Source organism: Trichosurus vulpecula, chromosome 5 (assembly GCF_011100635.1).
Source record: "Trichosurus vulpecula isolate mTriVul1 chromosome 5, mTriVul1.pri, whole genome shotgun sequence".
Taxonomy (NCBI): domain Eukaryota; kingdom Metazoa; phylum Chordata; class Mammalia; order Diprotodontia; family Phalangeridae; genus Trichosurus; species Trichosurus vulpecula.
This window is the reverse complement of record NC_050577.1, coordinates 146,331,402-146,350,749: the sequence shown is the minus strand read 5'-3', so window position 1 is coordinate 146,350,749 and position 19,348 is coordinate 146,331,402. Positions and strand designations below refer to the sequence as shown.

The window sequence follows — 19,348 nt, the reverse complement described above, 5'->3', positions numbered from 1 at the left end:
AGACACATTAAGCCTAAAGCTATCAATGAGAAGGCTATAGCTAAATGCATTAAGAAGTTTCTTGGTATCCCAAAATCAAAGCTGAGTGAAAAGAATACATTTAAAATAACTAACACCTATGCAAAAGCAGTCTTAACCAAAATCATGTGGGGAACGAGGGTGAGGTACCTATTATCCTGTTGTCCTGCCTGCTATTAAAGTTCACCAAGGATGCTTTCAGTGAGCCTGCAGAATATGAGTTTACATCCTATTACTTTCAGTTACAGAAAAGCAAGGTTCTTTGTCTACCTCTGCAATGGTCCACGTAACATTAAACATAAAAGAACAACGTAGGATAATAACTAGTCCCAGCACTTTATATACACACGTGTGTGTGCAAATACTTTTTCAAGCAAGAGAAGACGGAGATGACAGTGATGAAGATGATGATAATGTGATGTCTGAGTTGGTTAGCTCATTTGGTTAAAACAATGGCTGTGGGCCAAATTGACTTCATAAAAGAGGAGGAAATTGTTCTATAGCCACACAGACAGCACCCTGAGCCAAAGCAAACCATTTTTACAGATATGTAACATGGTTAGATGGGCAATCAAGTGACAGTGACAATGGCTTAGCATAAACCTATTACCCTTGTTAGAAAAAGAAGTAAACATGATGATTGAGCTTATGTGAATGAGTAGTATGCAAAGGAAAACTACTTAAAAATAATGGTCCATTGTGAGAGTAAACAATTCTTCAGTAAAGAGTTATTATGCCCCTTTTGTACTTTTCCCCTCTTCTTGGATTTATGTCACTGCTAATTGGCATTTTCATTAGCAAGAGAACTTTGATTGATAGGGAATGTAAATTTTTAGTCAAGCAATATCATATCTTGTTTGTTGCTGTTTTTAAAAAGATAGGTTTTAACTGGACCTTGAACTGTGAAGCGTGTGTGTGTGTGTGTGTGTGTGTGTGTGTGTGTGTGTTTAAACTACCAGAGGCAGTGTTTCAAACTTCCAAAGACACTTCTTACTGTTCATGAAATCAAACAGGTATTATGATAGGGTAGAAGGTGGTTGTTGTTGTTGATGTTTGTCCACCATTCTCAAAGAGAACTGTGACATCAGGGAGGTGGTGCCATGATATTCAAGTGAATTGGATTTAAGGGAGGGAGGGCTGTGCAAGGTCACCGACCTCACTTTCTTCTTCAGAGCCATCTGGGTCCAGTGGAAAAATATAGATCAACATGACTGGAGATGGCCTTGGATGCAGTGGGAGACCTTGGCTTTTTTAAAGTCTTTAACAGGTCTCAGTTTGACTGAGGCAAGACTAGGTAAGAAATGAGGCAGAGAATGGCCTCTTTTACCTAGTCAAAAAAAATCAATCCGGAAGGGGAAAACCATCTCAGGGCCCAAACAGTGACCAAGTTGGCCAATCAGTAGGAGCTAGAGTGATTTAGGCTTAAAGCTTGGTCATTAAGAAAGAGACCTAGCCTGTAAACCCCAAGATATTTTGTGAGGTTTCAGCAAACAAAATTTACATTCCTTTAGGCAGAGCACCCACAGATAAGGTGTGGACAGAGAGAAGGGAAAGAAGGAAGGAAGGAAGGAAGGAAGGAAGGAAGGAAGGAAGGAAGGAAGGAAGGAAGGAAGGAAGGAAAGGAGTGAGGGAGAGAGGGAAGGAACTATGTTGTTCAACTGACCAGTTTCAGTTGGGTCCCCAGTGGGGCAGCTCCTACTACTACTCAAAGAGGTTCTTTGTCCTTTGTTCTCTCAAAGAGGGCCATGACATCAGGGAGGTGATGCCATAACATACAAGTAAATTAGATTTAAGTGAGGGAGGGCTGTGCAAAGACACCAGCCTCACTGTTTCCTCTGGAGCCATCTGAGTCCAGTGGAAAGATATAGATCAGGACAACTGGAGATGGCAGTGGGAGGGCTAGAAGGTAGATTGTGATATGACCAAATGTATTTATGGAACAGACAGTAGTCTAATAGAAAAGTAAACCTTTTATTATAAAATTCTATATTTGGAAGTTAGGAAAACTGATTTTATTTCTGGCTCTGTTAGCAACTACTCATAATATTGCTTCCTTAAGCTAATAATACAACTTCAGTGTAGCTGAGAAAGTTTAGAAAAAAGGGAAATGATACTATTTTATCTTGTGATTATGAAAACGAATGAGGTGAAAATTATTTTGCATCAGTTAAGCCAAGGCCATGGAAGATCATAACCCAGAATGGAAAGCTTTTAAGATATACTTAGGAATTTATTTTGATCTCTAAACTGTTTTATTTAAAGGGTCTTAATAGCACCCTAACTTCTGAGGTAGAATTAATATGGGGTCCCTTAATAACCTCTAATATGGGGTTATCCCTTAAACAGGGTCAGCAAGTAGACAAAAGTATTAAGTAGGATTAGTTTGCCTTTAGCGTCTCTCTGTTACTCCTTTTGGTTCCTTGTTTGTTGCTTGGTTGCTTGGTTCCCAGTCTTGTTGCTTAATCACATCATGATTTCCTAATAAGGAAAATACTCTAATATTTTCTATCTTGTCTTTAATAACTTACGGTCTATGAAACTTTGGGCAAGTCACTTAATTTCCAAGAACCTCACTTTTTTCATCTATAAAACAGGAATAATAATACTTGTCCTATTTCTCATAAAAATTAAATGAGATCGTGTATGCGAAAATGCTTTGTAACCATAGGGAGCCATGTAAAGTATTAATAATAGAAAACTTTTGAAAACTAAAAAAACCTTTAAAAGACCCTTAGGCAAGTTACTTACTTTTCTCTGGGTCTCAGGTGCCACATATTTAAAAAATAGTCTTGAGTTATCTCTAAGGTGCCTTGTAGCTGTAAATGCAATGCTCTTATAACTTCAGATGATGAAATGTCAGGCATCTCAACAAGTGGAAGGAGTAGAAGGATAGACTTTTGTGCATGGGGGCTTTTAAACACCCCTCAAATCACACTATAAAGGCAACCTCCTATTTTTATATCTAGTTCTACTCTTTGGAATGCAGTCTTGCTGAAGGTCATTGAATTTCTATGAACATTACCAGAGCTCCATGAATAGAAAGGTTTCAGAGTTGATCAGACTTATATATAGTCTAAAGATGATCACCCCTCAGCCTGCTACTAGTTAGCACATTCATTTTATCATCCTGAGTTAGAAGATAATCATGTGGCATATTTGGCATATTTTACTACTAAAATTATAATCTTTCATTAATTAATCAAGCTCCGAGTCTACACCCTAGTTTATTAAATACTGCTTATTTAATAAATTCAGGAAACCTCTTTTCCTATAAGCAGTTATTCTCTAATCTCTCTCATTCCCTCTCTACTTCCCATCCTTCCTCCTTTTTTTCTCTGTCTCTACATCTTTCCTGTCCTTCCTCCCTCGCTCCTCCTTTCCCTTTTCTCTATCTCTTCTTAAATAAATATAAACTCTACTGTTGATACATTATCAGATTAGGAAGTAATAAAACAGTTTCGGCATTGAGAGATAACAGCCAGAGTCATCTCTAACCATCACTGCTCTCTTTGACTTCTTACTTCTAGAACATAATCCCATCATTCCGCATTCAGGTTAGCAGCCAAAAGTCTCTCAAGCGTTCTCTTCTTATGTATTCAATGTAAAGGTTAAACTCAGTTCTCTCAGGGAATAAGTCCTTTCATTCTGTTCTCTCATAGTCTCTCTTGATCCATGAGCAGTTGTCCTGAACATTTAAGCTCAAGTGTCTCTACAGACTCTACATGGAATAACAATTAAAGTATCTCTTCACAGATGCAATTAAAACTCATTTTCTTTACAGATGACAGTTAAAGTTCATTTTCTTTACAGATGATAGCTAAAACTCTCCATCTTTTCCCAGACTCCTCTGGTAATGACTGTTAAATTGTCAGTGTTCAAGATTTATAAGCCTCTTAAAGACACAACAGTATCGACACTATATGAGAAAGGTTATTGAAGCTGTTGTTATATTAGTAAAAGGTGTACCATAAACATAAAGCTTAATATTTTTTTCCAAATTATATTAAAAGTAAGCAAGGCTTAGAGTTCCTCTATTTTTTTCCAGGTTAGGTTTTCATCATCCTTTTTAAGGTAACTTTTGTTTACTGTCACTAAATGTTTCAAATGTCCTTGATTTTAAACACTGGCATTTATAATACATTCTCAAACTTCATATTAATTATATCTGAAAAAGAAATCCAAGTTGGAACATCTTGAATCACTTTTTTTAAAAAACAATTTATGTGTTTGCTATTTAGCAAGTGACATCATTACAGTGCAGTTACCATGAGATAGAATCTTTAGACATTCTTAAAGTACAAGATTAATGGCCCCAGGAAAGGCACCCCAGTTCTTTTAAGAATGGAGCTTACATAATGAAAAAGGCTTCGTGAGCTATACTCACCATTCCCTCTGACTCACTTATCTAAATCATTCCTCTAAGGCCAACACTCTGTGTGTATGTGTTGTGTGTATGTGTGTGTGTTGTCTTCTATTACAATGTAAGCACCTTGAGCACTAGGCCTGTCTTGTTTGCTTGTTTTTGTTTCCCAGTGCCTAGTACGGTGCCTGTCACCACAGTAAGCACTTAAATACTTTTTTATTCTTTCAGACTGGAAGAAAGATAATGAACACAGAAAAGATTTGTGAACATTTTTGTGATGAACTTTTTTTCTTCAAGGCACTAGAGCCATCACATTTGGACTATAGCATGATAGCCTTGTATGTGTATATAGAGGAAGTATAACTGGCACAAGCAAAGATGGATAAAGCAGCTGGATTGGACTCCACCTCCCCACCACCAGCTAGTCATTTAGATATGGGGAGATAATACATTGTGTCCTCTTTGGACTTTATCATGATCAGGGGTCGTACAGGGAGTCCAATTAGATGAGGCCTGGGAGTGGTTCTGGTATATAGTGGTGATCTTAAGAGAAGGGTAGAAAGGGGAAGAGGCACACATTGTGAGCGGTTGCAGGTGGGCGAAGCGGTAGTGAAAGGAAAGTTAGGCAAAACTATCTCACATAATTAGGGTGCTCAAAGAGACATCTATACAAAGAGGAGAGGTGAGGAGGAGAAGCTGACATTTGAACCTCACTCTCAGCTGACCTGGTCCAAAGCAGGAAAGAGAGAGGAAGGGAGGGAGGGAGGAAGAGGGGGGGAGAGAGAGAGAGAGAGAGAGAGAGAGAGAGAGAGAGAGAGAGAGAGAGAATGAGATTTCACTCAGAAGGGAAATAGGAGAGAAAGGGGAGAAGGAAGAATGGGAAATGAGAGGCAGGATAGCTTGTGAGGTATTGGTCCTAAGTAAGCAAACAAACAAAAAACCCTCTAATTTAGGAAGTACAAAAATATGTATAGCTCTTTTGGAAGAGGTAGTGAAGAATGGGAATCTGAGAGAGTGCTTATAAACTAGGCAATTACTGGACAAATTATGGTATGAAATGTGATGGTACACCATTGTGCTGTAAGAAATGAAGGGGATGGTTTCAGAGAAACCTGGGGAGACTTGCATGAATTGTAGCAGAGTGAAGTTAAGAGAACTAGGGAAACAATTTATACAGTTGAAGTAAAATTGTGAGGACAAACAACTTTGAAAAACTCAGGCACACTGATCAGCATATGACCAACTATGATTCCAGGGGACTAATGATGAAACATGCTGACCACCTCCCTGATAGCTAAAGGACTCAGTACAGAATGAGATATCTATCTATCTATATATCTATATTTTAACATGACCAATGCAGAAGTTTGTTTTCCTTGGTAACCTCCCCTAAATTAAATAAATGCTTGATGACTGATTTGTCATTCCTTCGAGATCATGAAAAGGACCTTGAAGGTTTAACCCCCTTCCTGCCTTTCCTTATGCCTGTCAAGTGTAGATACTTTCTAAATGATTTTTCCTCTATTTCTTTAAGCTTTTTCTGATTCCTAACTTGTTTCATATAAAACTGTGATAAGTTATGATTTCTTTGAAATTTGTGTCTGAAAAAAAAAAGAAATTTGTGTCTGCTAATTGTGTACATCAGATGTGTCAACTGCACATCTGGCACATGTGGCCCACGACACTCTCAAATCAGATTAAAATCTAACTGGGAAATATTTTTTAAAATAAAATGCCAGATAGACAGTATTATATTTTAAAACGAAGTCAATATTCAGCCTGCAGGGGTCCTTATGTATACTCTAATGGCCTCCATTTCTATTTGAGTTTGATACCACTGGTGTACATAGAGGTTGCATTGGAGGAAGCCATTAAAAGGCTTGTAATATCATAAATTAACCTTATGTCTGACTGGGAAGGGGAGAGAAGCAAGGAAAGGCATTCTTTCCTTCTCTCTAAATCATCACACCACTCCTCTCATCCCCCACTGTGGGACAAATCATTAGAGAAAGAATCGTTTGTTTTTCTTTTATTTATACTTTTACAAGTCCTAAATGGCAAAGATAGACAAACCACATGACTGGGGACTAATAAAGCCTAGGCTATGGAGTCATGGATGAGCCAGATGTAGGTGGTTTAGACAGGGCAATCTTCTCATTGATGGTTAGAATAGAGGAGTGAACCAAAGGATGGTTATTGCTCCTGGATAGCCTAGTGGTAAGAGAATGGTATGATCTGGAAAGAATTTGACCTACTACGCTACCTTGGGTGGGGAGAGGGAGACATAAAAAGGAGTATCTCTTCCTTTCATTTTTGTTTTCTACCCTAAACCTCCAAAACTTTCCAGATAGTAACATCTGCTGGATATGTGTATTTATTTGCTACTTGTATAATAAAGTTGTGTGCCTGAAGCGGATTAAGATATTTTTATTAAAAAAGGAAAGATTGGTAAAGCATTAATATTTATCTCTAAGCCTTATTTATAATTTAGTGCTGGAGAAATAATTTCATATTTTTAAGTATGCATGGAGGAGTGTTTCTGGCTTTTAGTTGTAATAAATCTGCTTTAGATAGGAGAAGAGTCATTATTTAAAGAGAACTTTATACACGCAAATGCGTGTTTGTGTGTGCATGTGTATAGATAGATATAGAGACAGATACAGATATATATATATCTGTGGTGGTGGCTGTCCTTTGGTCTCGAAGAGGACCAAAATGACATCATTATGCTAGAGTCAAGTTTCAATATGCCCAACTGTGGCTGAACAGACCAATATGAGTTTGGAATGCTCTACTACAGGTCAGGCACAAACAGTCCATGTGAATATTTGAGTTGGATGCTCTAAATTTGTGCATCCTGCATTTCCTTTGTGCTGTTCCAATTCTGCTTTGCTCATAGAGAACAGTACCTTCTCTGATGTGGGCATGTCATGCTGAGTGGTCCTGTGCCAATGTCTCCCATGTCACACAATCAATTCCAAAGTTCATAAGAGAGGTCTTGAGAGTGTCCTTTTGAACACTTGCCCTGTGTGAGTTCTCCATAAAACAGTCTTTTTGGCAAGCGTACATTTTACATTCGACCAACATGGCCAGCCCATCGGAGTTGCGCTCTCTGAAGCAGAGTTTTGATGCTTGGCAGTTTAGTTCGAGTAAGGACCTCAGCGTATCTTACCTTATCCTGCCAGGTGATCTTCCGAATCTTCCCAAGACAATTCAAATGGAAGCGGTGCTGGTAAACTGTCCAGGTTTTACAGGCATGAAACAATGAGATCAGCACCACAGTTCTATAGACCTTCAGTTTGGTAGTCTAATACCTCTTCTCTCCCATACTTTCCTTCGGAGCCCCCCAAACACTGAGCTGGCTCTGGCAATGCATGGGTCAACTTCATTATCAATGCGTACGTCCCTGGAAAATACACTACCAAAGTAAGTGAACTTATCCACAGCATTCAGAACTTCCCCATTTGCTGTAACCGAGAGTTTCACGTATGGATGGTGTTGTGCTGGCTGATGGAGCATCTATGTCTTCTTGGTGTTAGTTGATAGGCCAAAATTATCACAAGCAGCAGAAAATTGATCCATACTTTATTCTATTGCATCTCAGCATTGAGTGAACAGTCATTCACAAACAGAAAATCATTCATCAACATTCCCTCCATTTTGGTCTTGGCTTTTGTAGCCTTTTCAAGTTGAAGAATTTACCATCAGTGTGATAGCTGACCTTGATGCGTGTTCATCCTCATTGAAAGCATGTGTGTGTGTGTGTGTGTGTGTGTGTGTGTAGATATAGTAACCAGTGTTTGAACTATATCTGTCATAGCAGATATGTGTGCATAAGTTAGGGTTAGGGTTTGGGTTAGGAGAACTTGTGTACATACACATACAGAAATGGTAATGTTCAGGATCAGTAAATGAATTCATTAAGCAAAGATGCAACTTTCTGGGTAAATCTAGAGATGTAACAGGAGAATTTTTTTAATAATCTTCCATATTGGCAAGTACGAATATTATTTGAGGGCATCTTTTTAAAGAAACAGGTAGTTTCTTGTTAAGTGAGTTCATTCATTTAGGTGTTATTGTCATTCTGTAAGGTACACAGAAATTTGAGGATTGGTATTTTATTATATTTAAAACAAACAGAGGCAAGCATTCAATTTAACAAGAATTTATTAAGTACTTACTATTCACCAGGAACTATATTAGGACCAAATGGAACAGCCTTCGCTGTCAAAAAGCTTACATTCTACTGACAGGAACAACATATACACAAAGAAACAATATATTCAAAATACAAAGTGATTTTTGGAGAAGGGAGAACACCAGGAAAGATAGAGGAAAGTTCTTTGTAGGAGGTAGCAGAGAAGCAAAATTTTGGAGGGAACTTCACGGTACCAAGATAAAAAGATTCCAGGTGGTAGGAGATGTAGGGTCATGTAGAGGTTACAGAAAGTAGGGCTGGAATGCCAAGGTTAGGAGAAGAGTGATGTGTGGTCAGCCTGGGAAGATAAGATGGAGCCAGAATGTGAAAAGCATTAAAGGTCCCGAAAATGAGGACCTAGCATCCTAAATCTAGGATCATATTTGATCCTAGAGGTTATAATGTGTAGGGATCCACTGAGGCTTCTTAAACAGGAGAATGGCATGGTCAGAGCTGTACATGAGGATCATTCAGAATGTAACCCTGTATTTTTGTGTTCATTCCAATATTAACTATCTAAAGGGATATTAAAAATTATTTTGCTAGGTACTTTTAGGCTTTAACATATTTTTCATATACTATGAAAAATGACAGTGATGCTCTGTTGCTATTTTTCTTTACTTTGTATAGTCTTGATACAGAAATATAAATCTTTTAATAGTTTATTTCGTAAGGGGTTTTGTACAAACCTTTTTACATATATATGTAAAACAATTTTGTAAAGACTATATGTTGTATTTTTTCGCATTTAAAAAAAATAGGAGCAGATGTCTCAAGTATTGGATGCCATGTTTGAAAAGCTGGTGAAAGAAGGAGAGCATGTTATTGATCAAGGGGATGATGGTGACAACTTTTATGTAATTGACAGGTAAGTTATAGCCATGGCACTTACATTACTTTTTAAAAAAAAAAACCTACTACGTAAAATCTCATTTTTAATGGTCATTTGGCAAGTTGGTCTATAGTAGTTACTGATACTCTTATATTACCTTATAGTACAAACAGTCACTAAACAAAATCATGCGTATTCTACACAAATAAATAAAATATACTTTGAGATAGAACCATTTAATTATATATTTATCTGCAGGTTATCAAAAATTCAATTATTCAGTCAACCAAGAAGCATATACGTGACAAGCTAGTGTATATGTATCAATCCTTCCACTCAGGAGATTATGTGGTATTGGGTCAAACTACATACATACATATGTCAGAGCAAAGTGTATACGAGGCAAATACAAAGAAATTCCAAAGGACCTTAGTAGATTTGGAAATCAGGAATGGATTCATGGTGGGGGGGGTTGGGGGTGGACCTTGAACTGAGTTTTGAAGGAAGCTTGGGAGTCTAAGGAGAGAATGCATTCCAAGCAGGAGAGAAGCAAAAGCTAGAATGTTGTGTACAAGGAATTCCAAGTAGGTCAGCGTGAATGGAACATAAAATGTGTAAAGGGAAATGATATGTAGTAAGCCTAGAAAGAACTTTAAATGCCAACCAGAGGGCTTTGTTTTTCATCCTAGAAACAGAAGGGAATGGGGCAGCTAGGTGGTGTAGTGAGTAGAGCACTGGCCCTGGAGTCGGAAGACCTGAGTTCAAATCCGGCCTCAGACACTCGACACACTTTACTAGCTGTGTGACCTTGGGCAATTAATCCCAATTGCCTGGCCTTCCCCCCGCACAAAAAAAAAAAAAAAGAAATAAAAGGAAAAAAAAAGAAATAGCAGGGAGCCATCGGAGTTAAATGTTTAGTGTCATGGTCCTATTCTTTAGGATTGTTGTAGTGGTACATTTTTATTTATCATTTAAATAACAGTTTACATTTTCATTGCCCTTTCCAGTTTACCATATGCTTGACATACATTATCATATTTTTTCCTTTCAGATATTCCTGTGAGATAGGTCTTCTAAGTATTACACCTTCTTACTGGTGAGGAAGCTAAGTGTCCACAAAGGTTGTGATGTGTTTAAGGTGACACAGCTAAGTTAGTAACAAAGCTGGAACTGGAACTTTGGGGTTCTGACTTACTCATTAGAAGCATATTTTCAAGGCTGAATAGCAGGCATAGTCCAGAATGTGATTTTTTAAAAATACATATTAGTGATGGTTTGCACTATGTTTTATATCTGTTTGATGCCACAACATAGCAGCGTAGTATGGAAAAAATAGTATTTGTAAATTGTTTGATAAGGAAAATGAAGTACCCAGAGGTCCTAATTTGCCCTATAGTATAAACAGATCTGCATCCCTTTTCTGATAGTGTTTTAATTTACCTACTTTATTTTAAAAATCTCCAAATAAAAAGAGCAGCTTAATTGAAAAATTGTATGTGCATTTTAGATTTCAGAAAGCAGTTTGAGGGAAAAATATAGCTACTTTTCCAAGCCCCAAAATATCATTGTGAAACTAAATATTTGAAAAATTAACTTCTTCATAGAAATATATCTTATCAAGTATGTCTAAAGAAGCTGTAGTCTTGAACAAGTAAAAACAAATGGGTAAGGGACACTTACCAAAGAGTGTATTTCTATTATTTAAAAAAAAATCAGCAAAGCATACAGAATGATAAGGTAGGAATTACTAGCCTTAACATATTAAAGTGAAGCACAGTTTGCCTCTAAGCCTTTTTTAAGTAAACAGATTTGCTTCTCTGGGCAAATGTGGTGAGTGGTGCCGAATTAAAGACATCCTAATGCTTGTCACTCACAACCCCTCTCTAACTGGGCCATACTGTGCAGAAATGTGCCTCTTAGACGTCTTGTGAGCCTCTGTTTCCTACCATCTTGTTTCTTAAGATGTATTTTGTAGGTGAGGGTAGTAAGTCACATAAACAAATGATCATTTGGGGTGACCTGCTCTTTGGGTTATATCTCCTGTAATAGTCAAGAATTTGCACAAATTCACACACACACACACACACACACACACACTAACATACTTATTCATGTGACCAGTAGTACACATTTTCAACTAGTCCATATTTGGATCAAACTAGTGATCTTATGTCATTAATAACATGCACTAATGTACTGAGCCTCAATCAGATGACTCCTGAGATTTATGGTGGTAGCAATAGGAAAATAGTATAAGCTTGTTTTTACTGGGTAAGTAAGGATAAGAATAGTAGTTTTTTATTTGCATAGCACTGTGAACTTTCCAGAGTGCTTTTATTTCTGTTTGACCTTCAAAACATCCTTATGAGGTAAGTGTTCAGTTTGATAGATTAAAAAAACTGACATAGAGTCACTTTCTTACACTTATCACACTGCCATTAATGACTCACACAGCTGAGATGAGGATCAGTTCTCTGGAGTCCTGGTCCTAGTTATTTTGACCAGACCATGCTTCATGGATCACTAATATCAAAGTGATATATTGTTCCACATGTTTTAACTCAATTACTTTGTTCTCTCCTGGTAGTCATTATACTGGTGTATGCCACTCTGCTCAAAATACAGAAAACTTTATTTTATTTCAAAAAGAGAAGAATGCAATTAGATTTAAATAAAATAGGCAGTATGAATAATTATTCAATATTTAATAATTAAATATTCAATATTATTTCATATTATTCAAGATTAATATTTCTGAAAGGTTCCATTGTCATTAAATTATGAAAACAAATTATTCGCTTCTCTTCCCAACCACTCTTTTTCATTTTCCATGTTCCCTGCTCTTTCTAATCCTTTCTCATCTATAATCCATATTTCCCTACTATTTACTGTTCAGGTATCCCTGGGTTTTTTTTTAATTTTTTTTAGGGTGTAGCTACACTTTAGCAGAAGAAATCCTCTCACACCTGCATTCGCATATGCTCGAGTAGGCCCTAAAATGGTGTTCTTGCCAATAAAATCCGGGTGTGTGGGAAGACACTCACACACACACAAAATGTAGTTTATATAAATACAGATTGTGGGCTGCACAAAGTACAGAAAGATGCAAATTCATTTCTGTTGAATCCTATTTGCAAAGAAAAGGAAGGCAAATTAGAAGACAGGCACAAGCAAAAGACGTATAACATGAAAATCATCATAATCTAACCGTAGATTAAGCATTTTTTTTAAAAAAAATTCAAGCTTAATCTTCATTTCTAGCTCTTTATATTTTGAGGAACCTTGGGTGATAAGTAGCCTCTCAAACATCTCATACTTTGTGACAGGTCCTAGCCTCAAAGCTACAGCTGTATCCATTCGGCTTCTTTTTGTTGTTAGTTTGTTGTTAATTTTGTCGAAAAAAATTGTTCAATGTGTCGCTCATTTTGCCCACCAGATATGCCTGTCATCCTTGGCCAGTCAACTTGTGCGCATCTTTTAAAAATGTAGAGAAACTCTTGGACTTGACTTGTCCATAAAGGGTAAACCTTGACATGTGTAGTAGCCTCCGGCAACTCGGTCCCACGTAAGCCAATTATAAACACCTTTTAACGTTAGAAAGATGGAGATTTACTCTGCAGAACTCTTTTTTGTACTCATTTATTGTGAGATTTTGTTTATATCATTTTAACTTTAATTTTTATCTAACAGGGGTACCTATGATATTTATGTCAAGTGTGATGGTGTCGGAAGGTGTGTTGGTAACTATGATAACCGTGGGAGCTTTGGTGAATTGGCCTTAATGTACAATACACCCAGAGCAGCTACAATCACTGCTACCTCTCCTGGTGCTCTATGGGGTTTGGTGAGTGATACTTACTGTGGCTGTTGAATCATCATTGTCCATTAATAACAGATGTTAGGGAAGCTAGATGGCGCGGTGGATAGAGTGCTGGGCTTGGAGTCAGGAGGACCTCAGATACTTACTAGCCGTGCGATCCTGGGCAGCTCACTTGATCTTGTTGCCTCTGTTTTATCATCTGTAAAATGAGCTGGAGAAGGAAATGGCAAACTACTCCATGTAACCCCAGATGGGGTCACAAAGAATCAGATACAACTGAACAGCAGCAAAGTGATTAATGCTCCCTCCTGCCTCAAATTATCAGGTAGTTACTATTTGGGCAGCAAGGTGATGCAGTGGATAGAGTGTCAAGCCTAGAGTCACGAAGCAGCCTCAGACACTTACTAGTGGAGTGACCCTGGGCAAGTCACTTGTTTGCCTCAGTGTCCTCATCTACAAATGAGCTGGAGAAAGAAATGGCAAACCATTCCAGTATCTTTGTCAAGGAAACCGCAAATGGGGTCACAGAATCAAACGTGACTGAAACAACGGAACAACAACAGCTCTTGTCAGTAGATTTTGCAGGATCACAGCATCTCAGACTTGGAAGGGACCTTAGAGGATTTCTAGCGTAACCCATGCTTCAGAAATCCTCTCTCTACGATGTCTGCAACTTCTGCCTGTTGCCTCTAGTTCTGCCCTTTGCCGCCATGTAGAATACTTCATTTCTCTTCCATGTGGCAGCCCTTCAGATAGTTGATGTTATCTTTCATTTAGCCTACATATTTCTAGTCCCTTCAGCTGATCCTCATGGTCCATGAACTCTAGGCCCTTCGTGGCCCTTATTGTCTGCCTCTGGATCTTATTAATGTCCTTCCTAAAATAGGGTTCCTTGAACTCAACTGAGAATTCTGGATGTGTTCTGACCAGGGCAGAATACAGTAGAACTCTTCTTCCCTCACTCTTAACAAGATTCCTCTATTAATGAGGCCTAAGAATACATTAGCATTTTTCATTGGCTCATCATGCTGTTGATTCCTATTGAGTTTGCAATCCAGTAAAACCCTCTGGGTCTTTTCTGCTAATATCTAATCCTCCTTGCCTCATCAGTTCTGCCACCTGCGTCACTTGTCTGTTGTAGACCTAGATTTCTCACCTGATAATGAGGGAGTTGGATCAGATTATCTTTCAGGTCTTTCCCAACTCCAAATCTATATTCTTACATCTCTAAATCTGACCTTGTAACTTGAAAAACTTTTTAAACCCAAATGTAAGTCTTCACATTTATCCTGTTCAGGGTCATTTCATTAAGTATAGTATAATGTTGTAGCCTGTATACACCTTGGAATTCTGACTCTATCATGCAATGTGTTAACTACCCCTCCTTTATTTTGAATCTATGTATTAATCAGTTAATAATATTTATGGATCACCTGCTCAATAGACTATAGCATTAGTAGATGCCAGGCTAGGTGGTACAGTGGATATATAGTACTAAGTAGAAATCCTGTCTTAGAATTTAGTAATTGTTTGACCCTAGGCAAGGGCATTTAGCTTTTCTGTGTCTGATTTTCTAATTGGTAGTGGAAGGGGGTTGCCTTGGTTTCAGCTCTAAATCTATGTACCTATCATCCTAGGTTGGTAAGTTGAATTCTCTACCCTAATATCTCTCCTTTCTTTATATCCTCCTTACCTATCCCCCACTTTACCAGTTGGAATCCACCTGGGCAGTATTGGGTTCTATTTTCAAGAAATTATTGAAGAGTTGTGATCAATTGTGTCCTTGTAGGGACAGAATATCTATGTTCCTCAAAGATAAGAATTCTCAGAAACTACAGTTTCTGAGGCAGTATTCCATGCTCCAAAATAATTCCTTCTAACATTTGTGCCCTCCCACCACTCAATTCTTCGCATTTCCTCTGTACCCTCAGTGATATAAATGTGTCAGAGGAATTCATAATGCTGTAGACTCTCCATTGAATTTTAGGCTGTGTGGCATTGGGTTAAGGAAATATTTCTGGAAAGGGTGCCTTCCCCATGATTTTTAAATCCCACCTGCAAGGCATTTTGTCTTCCCACACATAAGACCCGCCTCTCTCCAGTATGTATTTTGAAGGCAATGTTTACATTTTTCTTGAAATTTGGATGAAGTTATAAAGGATTGCTTCTTTGGTAGTTTCTGAGAATTCTTATCTTTGAGGAACGTAGATATTCTGTCCCTACAAGGACACAATTGATCACAACTCTTCAATAATTTCTTGAAAATAGAACCTTTATTTTAAGTTATAGAAGAAAAATTGAACCTACTTAATGGGAGGAAAGACATCATAATCTCAAACCTGCTTTAAATATTAAATAGATATTAAAAATGAAACTGAGGAAGATAGTTTTCATTTGTTTTCAAGCTAGAAATATAATCTGAAGAAAATGATACTAATAGTGTAAGAAGAAAAATGTTGTAAAATCTAATTATTGGCATCAAATATGAAAATAGGGCCAAGGAAACCTCTTTCATTTAATCAATAGGACCAGCTTTGTTTTGAAGACAGGTTTTCTCCTTAGGAAAACGTTTAGCTCTGATGAAAACTTTAATTGAATAGCTAATATAGAAATATGTTTTACATGTCTTCGTATGTATAATGGGTATCATATCGCTTGCCTTCTCAATCAGGGTGGGGAGGGGCTGGTGGGAGAGAATTTGGAATTCAAAAAAATTTTTTTAAGAATTTTTTTAAAGGAAAACTTTAGTTGATTGTTAAGGCTGACCATTTCCTGTTCTGTGTGCTAGGCATTTCCAGAGAAGCACTATTTCAAGCCCCTAGAATACCATATAGGCAAGTGGTAGTCATACACTTTTATGTGTATAGACCTACCTTTTTTAATTTAAATTTATTTATTTAACATATTTAGTTTTCAGCATTGATTTTCACAAGAGTTTGAATTACAAATTTTCTCCCCATTTCTACCCTCCCCCCCACTCCAAGATGGCATATATTCTGGTTGCCCTGTTCCCCAGTCAGCCCTACCCTCTATCACCCCACTCCCCTCCCATCCCCTTTTCCCTTCCTTTCTTGTAGGGCAAGATAAATTTCTACGCCCCATTGCCTGTGTATCTTATTTTTACGATTAGTTTGTCAGTTATGAATCGTTTATGATAACCACCTCAGTGTGCTACATATAAAGCATAAAATCTTTTTAAATAACCAAAACTAATTAGTACTAGAAGCTTGTTTAATATGCAGCTTTCTGAGGAAAGACACATTTAAAAACCGGAATTTTGCATTTTAAGTTGAAAGTCAGACCAGAGAAGAAATGATGGCAGTTCTGTCAAGGAGACCCTGTGTGGGAAAAAAATGGCCTTGGTATGATAAAGATTTGGAAATTGTTAGCAGCAGTACATTAGCTTGTCTCAAATGTTATATGCTGTTTTGTAGAGAGAGAAAATTTGTAAAATGACCAGGGTCCATAGCATCCAGCTGAGAATTTCAGGAACAAAATATGATCAGTAGTCTGGATTCTGCAGGCTGCCGAACACTGGTATCAAGTGTCTCCTGAGACTCGAACCATTTAGGAGCCGATTTGTTTCGTGAGCTACAGCTTTGGTGTAGTCTTTGTGCCATAACAATAATTTATTTGTGAGTTAATGCAGATCTAAGGTGTGTAGAGAGGTCCATGGAACTAAAGCAGAAAGCAATCTCAGAGGTCATCTGTTCGAACTCCCTTCTTTCATAAATGAGCAAAGGGAGACCCAAGGAGGTTAAGTGATTTGGCCAAGATTGCACAGGTCACAAACAAGAACCGAGGCCTCTGACTTCAGGTGCGGTGATCTTTTATGTAACTAACAAATATTGAGATAATTTTATTTAAAAATTTAAATAACACTTTGAGAAATTTGTTCACAGTGAGTAAAATTTATAGCAAAATATTTTTGAAGAGTTGTTTTTTATTTTCTCCTGTCATTTATTTTGTGTGTGGGTCTGTAGTTTGAAGTATTTCATAACATAGATAAGAATTCTGACCCTTCCAGCTCTGAGTCCTGTAATACGATAGTGAAATGTTGGAAGGCCCTATCCTGAAAAGTTGTAGTTTCTGTGCCCCTAGAAGTTTTAAAATAGAGAAAATAACCATTTGTCTTAGACTTTACTCCCAATAAAGGCAGGAAACTGGAACAGATGACAGTGCCTTAGAAATCCAGTTCCATCATAAATTGTTTTTCTGAAGTTTGAACACCCCCTAGTGGTAGATTAATATTCTCAATAAAATTCTAAACTATATGTGTACGTGTGGGTCTAGAAACAAAAGTTAACTGGCATTTTCTTTTTATCATAAAAGTATGCCATGCAGACCATCAGAATGTATATTATAATTTATTATATATTATATAGTTCAATGTAAAATAATAAATTGTGTTAATTGTATTAAATTATCAAGAAGTACATAATATCTTTGGCTTACAACTCATAGAAACTGCATTTATTTTAGAGCATGGTCTGCTACTCACTGGGAATGAACTAAAGCCTTATATCCAAGTAGATTAAACTGTCTTTTTTTTGTCTCTGTCACTTACCTTTTCCATTGCTCTGTCTCATATTTTGTCTTTAGGACAGGATAACCTTCAGGAGGATAATTGTAAAAAACAATGCCAAAAAAAGAAAAATGTACGAAAGTTTTATCGAGTCACTACCATTTCTTAAATCTCTAGAAGTAAGTGTTTATTTCTATTAGTGGTTCTTTTTTTATTAGTGGTTCTTTAAGATTTGTTTTTAAATTGTCTGTTATAGGAGAAGTTGAATCTATGTATGCATAAAATTCCTTATAGATGAAGTCCAGGGCACTTAACACTTTTAAATTCACAAGGATCAGAACACTATATGTAAATTATATTGATGATCTTTATTGCTAAACCAACTTACAGTTGCCATTATTGTATACCATTGCTTTTATTTTTATTATTTTAAATGCCCACAAAATCTTGGAGAAGATCTCTAACTAATTTATAATTGAGTTCTTTCAAGAAATTAGTTGTCGAAAAGAAAACAAACAAAAAAGTTTACACTAAAAAGTTACAAAAAACAGCTCTCTGTTTACTGAGCATAGTTTATGCAAGTAAAGTATTTTCACATAGGTAGAGGCCCAAGGACTTGGGCTGGAATCCCCCTAAAGCATCTCTTTACGTGTGCTTTAAAGATTTGCACTGCTGCATAATGTGAAAGAACACCATTTTCCTTATCAAACTATAAGCAAATGACCCAAAATACATCCTATAATGTCTGGAGACTCTTCTTGTTCCATAGTCTAGTTCTGTTCTTCAGGGACCTTGACCTTGCTATACAGATATCTCCCAGCTTTCCACAGCTCATATCCCCTTGATGTTTATCATAAAAATGTGATAAACTGCTCCGGACCACATAGGACACATAGGGAGTCTCAATCCTTTATTTTCATGCATCTATGTTTCCTTCTCCTACACATAAAAAAATGTATGATTGTAATGATCTCTTCTCCACACTATATTATGAGAAGGCCCATTTGTGTCCTAGCTTAACTTCTGTTTTCTTCAGCTTTTGAATAGCCCTATTCTCCCTTCTTCCTGTTCCTTATTGGGTGATTCTTTCCTGGTCTAGTTCAGTTCATTTTGGCAAATATCCATCAAGCACCTACTTTTGTGCACAGCACCATGCTATAATCCCTGGAGATACAAAGGCAAAAAATAAACAGTTCCTGCCTTCAGGAAATTTGCCTTTTCTCAAGGAAGCTCCCTCTATCCCAGTAATATAAGTGATTGTAGTTAAATAACAACAGATGCTTCATCATATACTGTCCTTTGTATCCAAAGATGACAGTCAGTAGAGTGTACAATTTGAGTTGGGTTGGGCTATTTTTTAGATTGCTGTTAAATGTATACTGATTTTTTTCCCTCTGATCCCTTTTAGGATCAGTGGCATGTAAAAGATCTGATCTATAGCTTGGACCAGAGCAAATGATTGAGCTTGACAAACTTTGGCCTATTAATATTGTGTTCTAGCTGAAATTTTTAAAATGACTTCTTCCAAATCCTATCTTTTCCTACTTTACCATCCAAATATATACAAATACAGAAAAAACACACTATATATT

At 37.1% G+C, this 19,348-nt stretch overlaps 1 protein-coding gene across 1 annotated transcript in view; it reads left to right on the top strand.

Annotated features, from left to right (window-relative positions):
- The window catches only part of PRKAR2B (protein kinase cAMP-dependent type II regulatory subunit beta), a 170,058-nt gene that overhangs the window by 135,683 nt on the left and 15,027 nt on the right, over positions 1-19,348 (top strand). Inside the window, exons 5-7 of the mRNA XM_036758598.1 lie at positions 9,341-9,447; positions 13,102-13,255; positions 17,834-17,935. Coding sequence (XP_036614493.1) covers positions 9,341-9,447; positions 13,102-13,255; positions 17,834-17,935 — 363 coding nt within the window. The remainder of the gene's footprint in view (positions 1-9,340; positions 9,448-13,101; positions 13,256-17,833; positions 17,936-19,348) is intronic.